The sequence below is a fragment of the Macadamia integrifolia genome, unplaced genomic scaffold, assembly GCF_013358625.1.
Source record: "Macadamia integrifolia cultivar HAES 741 unplaced genomic scaffold, SCU_Mint_v3 scaffold3292, whole genome shotgun sequence".
NCBI lineage: Eukaryota > Viridiplantae > Streptophyta > Magnoliopsida > Proteales > Proteaceae > Macadamia > Macadamia integrifolia.
The window spans coordinates 18,529-22,792 of record NW_024869370.1 but is presented as its reverse complement, the minus strand read 5'-3'; the positions used below and the strand labels follow the sequence as shown (position 1 = coordinate 22,792).

At 39.7% G+C, this 4,264-nt stretch overlaps 1 protein-coding gene across 1 annotated transcript; it reads left to right on the top strand.

Annotated features, from left to right (window-relative positions):
• Window positions 1-1,443: 1,443 nt before the first annotated feature.
• Window positions 1,444-3,169, top strand: LOC122067980 (trihelix transcription factor ASIL2-like). The gene is made up of 2 exons (XM_042631810.1): window positions 1,444-2,260; window positions 2,669-3,169. The coding sequence occupies exons 1-2, from the start codon at window positions 1,670-1,672 to the stop codon at window positions 3,062-3,064; spliced, it is 987 nt and encodes a 328-aa protein (XP_042487744.1). The 5' UTR covers window positions 1,444-1,669; the 3' UTR covers window positions 3,065-3,169.
• Window positions 3,170-4,264: the final 1,095 nt, after the last annotated feature.

Below are 4,264 nucleotides of genomic sequence, written 5' to 3'. Positions count from 1 at the left end.
CCATTTCATGTTGGATTTGACTAGGGTTGAGATTGCTAGTTTTAGTCGGGTCAAGTCCTAATCCGGGTCGGGTTGGTTAGTTAAGTCTCAACTAGTACCAAAACCTAAACTCTCACGTCCCTACTTGACCATGCTGAGTAGATGATTGTCATGAGAAATTTATTCAATTGTTATCCATCATAAAGGTGTTGGGTTATTCCTCCAAGGACGGCTATATTTACCATATAACAGTATGGTTGGCTCATAAAAATAAAGTTTATATTAACATTTATGGGAGAGGGGTCATTAAGAAAATGTATGGAGTAGTCCACCAATAAGGTATGATGGAATAGTTTTATATATAGGAGGGTAGTGAGGTTATTTGGGGTAAAAAGGAAAACGGTACAGAGAAGGTGATAATATAACCTCTCCTGACAGCTTAGAGAACTTTTTCTTAACATTTAATTATCACCCTCTACTCATGTATACGTTCCGAAAAATCAGATCAAATCGGTGGAGTCGATCAATTAATTCAATTTGGAATTGATAAAATTGATTAACCTCACTTTCTCTTACAGAGCCCAATCCAATAATCCTGAGTCTGAGGCAAATCTTGGTACAATGGTAAGGTTGCTCCATTGCGACCTCGTAGTTATGAATTTGAATTGGAATACATCCTCTTTATGAAATAACCCAACCCCTTTATGATGTGGATAACAATTGAATAAATTTCTCATGACAATCATCCACTCAGCATGGTCAAGTAGGGACGTGAGAGTTTAGGTTTTTGTACTAGTTAAGACTTAACTAACCAACCCGACCCGGATTGGGACTTGACCCGACTAACACTAGCATTATGACCCTCCCTATATGTGGCTGGAATTGAGAACTGCCAAATCAACCTCCATATGTGGCTGGAATGAGTGCCCATGGAAGAAACTTTAAACCCTTCTTTGCAATGAATCAACCATAAAAACTGTTTGCCATCTATGTGAAAGAATAAATGAAAGGATGCATTTGCAAACTAAAGGGACAGTTGGGAAAGACTTTTAGCCTCTACTTGACCCTTAAAGGTCACGAATCCAAACAGAGAAAAGAGAAAAAGAGGTTCAAAAGACAAAAGGAAAGGAGAGAGAGAGAGAGAGAGAGAGAGAGAGAGAGAGAGAGAGAGAGAGAGAAGTTGAGTGACGGCAGGTATTGGGTGGTGGAGAGTGGGAGTGGGTGGCAGCACCACGTGACCGACCACCGTGGTGGACGTCTTGATTAGCTTCATATCCACGCTAACAGCCAAAAACCCAACCACAAAAAACCAAACCCAAACCCTAAGAAACAGCACCCAAAGGACAACATATAACAACAATTACAGAAGCTACAGTTTTAGAGAGAGAGAGAGAGAGAGAGAGAGAGAGAGAGAGAGAGAGAGAGATTAGTATCATTAACACATTGACAAAGTGTCCACCATGGTTGGCCACTATCACTAGTGTGATGTGTGTGACCTCTCTCTTTTCTCTTCCCTCTAATGCTAATGCTAGTGGTTACCTTTTCTTTTCTCTTTTGTCCCTCTTTTATTAGACTTTCCAGTTACCATCTCTTCATCATCTTCCTTCCATTCATTAAGCTTTCTTTCAATTTGAATATCATATCAATGTTAGCTGCAAACAGATAGCTAGATTTTATAGAATGGGGAGTGATGGAGAAACAACCTAACCAAGTTACACTATCTCTCCCCTCTAACAATAACATCAAGGAAGAGCCTTTCAGAAAATCATCTCTTCTTGCTTCTACTGCTTCTGCTGCTGCTGCTGGTGGTGGTGTTGATAGATTGAAAAGAGATGAATGGAGTGAAGGTGCCGTCTCAAGTCTCCTCGACGCCTATGAATCGAAATGGGTTCTTCGAAATCGAGCTAAGCTTAAAGGACAAGATTGGGAAGATGTGGCTCGTCATGTCTCTGAAAGAGCCAACTCTAGTAAGACGGCCAAGACACAGACGCAGTGTAAGAACAAGATTGAGTCCATGAAGAAACGATATAGATCGGAGTCAGCCACTGTAGAAACTTCCTCGTGGCCTCTTTTTCATCGTCTTGATCTCTTGCTTCGCGGTGGAGCTCAAACTCCTCGGTCCCCATCTAATCTTCCTCCTCCTCTTGTGCTACTTGATCAACTACCTCCACCACCGTCACCAGCACCAGCTCCACCGGCACCACCACCTCAGCCTCCTCCTCCACCTCTTGGTATCCAACAAGATTCTCATGAATCCAACGGGGTTGAACTTGAATCCAAGGTTTGTAACAAATGTCTTAACCCGTTCAAATTTTCCATTACTTATAGATTTCCCAATTCTTTGTTAATCACTTCAAAACAGTTCCTCCAACCCAATGGGGTCTTCTCATGGTTCATCCTTGATTTGATATTGATCTTTCCTTAATTTCTTGCAAACGAGAATAGGATGGAATTTTCTGCTACGGGGTTGCAGGAGCTTTCCTACTGTCCATTCTTGTCACCAAGGAAATATGATCTTGAGGGGTATTTTGAAAAATATGAACACCTAGAAGGGTATTTGTGAACCCGAGAGAGAAATGAATTATTTCTTTTTTTTTTTGCTATGAACCAGGGTAGCAGCAATTTTTTTTCCTTCACGGGGGTAATGATTAGATCATGTTCATTAATGTCTACGATTATTTCTTTACAGGAAGATGGTGTTGGAGTGAAATTATTGGAGCATGGATCAGATAAAACTCCCATGGAGATGGATAGTAGCACACCACCAGTCTCTAATGGGCAAAGGGAGAAGTTGAAGTCCAAGAAAATGAAGATGAGAATGAAGAGAAAGAAAAGAAGAATGGGAGGAGATTGGGAGGTGGCCCAAAGTGTCAGGTGGTTGGCTGAGGTAGTAGTGAGGTCGGAGCAGGCAAGGATGGATACAATGAAAGAACTAGAGAGAATGAGAGCTGAAGTTGAGGCCAAGAAGGGAGAAATGGATCTCAAGAGAACAGAGATTATTGCAAACACTCAATTGCAGATTGCAAGGCTTCTGGCTGTTGATGTCAAAGGCATTGATTCTTCATTGAGGATTGGAAGGAATTGAAGACCAGTAGTGGTCATTGAGTTTGTTCTAATTCTTACATCTGGTGTATATGTAAAATAAAGGCATTCCTACTGTCACAGTATATTTTTATGTTTTGACTGGCTCTATGGTGCTTACTACATCAAAATAACATGTGGTCTCCATAGATGATTACAGGTAAAGAAGCAAACAGGAGGTAAAATTAATTTTTATTTATTTATTTTTTTTAATTATGATTGTATAACCTATATAAAACTCTTAGAAGATTTATAATTATATTTTAAGATGCAATCATTATTTTCTTTTCAAATCAAAGAGATTCGATAGTAAAGTAAAATTTAATCAAATTAGGTATTATTAGGGAAAATTTCTATAATTCTCGTAAATTTACGCAATGTTTACTCTAATTCTTTTACTCGAAGTTTAATTTCTGATTCTATCCAAAATATAAACTTTCACCTCTTTTTCTCCCCTTGTACTTTAAAATGTCCAAATTATCTACCCTATATGCCTCCTCCCCTCGAGCATTAATGCAATTAAAGAAGTAGGACTATGAATGAGAAGTTGAAGCTTTGACAGAATGATGTTGTTGAACCCCTTGGTAGCGAGCCTGAGCACAAGGATGTCATCTTTCCTTGAAGGCTCACGTTCAACTTCTAGAGGGAGAACATGGTGAAGCAAGAACTTCCTGAGCATATCAAGATGACCCTCTTTGAGGCTGGATACACCATGTTCATGGAGTACGTCAACCTCCTAAAACCCAGCGATCCCATTGGCTTTAACATCATTGACTAGGGGGTGCAAGTTTGGCCTTGCCGGCCGAATCTACATTGTCCCGTCTTGAGTCCGAACAGGGCCTGGGCTAAAATTATACACAATGAAAGCAGGTTAGGGCAAAAAATACCATACCCTGACTCAAGGCTGGGCCGAGTTAGGGTTAAGGCCCTAGGCTAATCCTGATTCCTGACCCGGCACAGCCTCGACCTTGACCTTGACCTTGATACCCCAATATCTTGATCTTGACCTTGAATCATACCCTAATTTTGATGTTGAATGATATATAATGTAGTAAACTAAGTAGTAATTATTGTACCCTGATAAATTGAAAATTGAAACTTGTAATCTTAGCAAAAGAAAAAAGTTGTAAGTTGTAACCTTAAGTCCCTCTTTGGTATAACTTCTATTTTTTATTTTATTTTTCTCACAAAAACGATTTTGGTT

Coding starts and splice junctions, on each gene's coding strand:
- LOC122067980 (XM_042631810.1), top strand. CDS start 1,670: ATGGAGAAACAACCTAACCAAGTTACACTATCTCTCCCCTCTAACAAT. Junction 2,261..2,668: donor GGGTTGAACTTGAATCCAAG/GTTTGTAACAAA, acceptor ATTTCTTTACAG/GAAGATGGTGTTGGAGTGAA.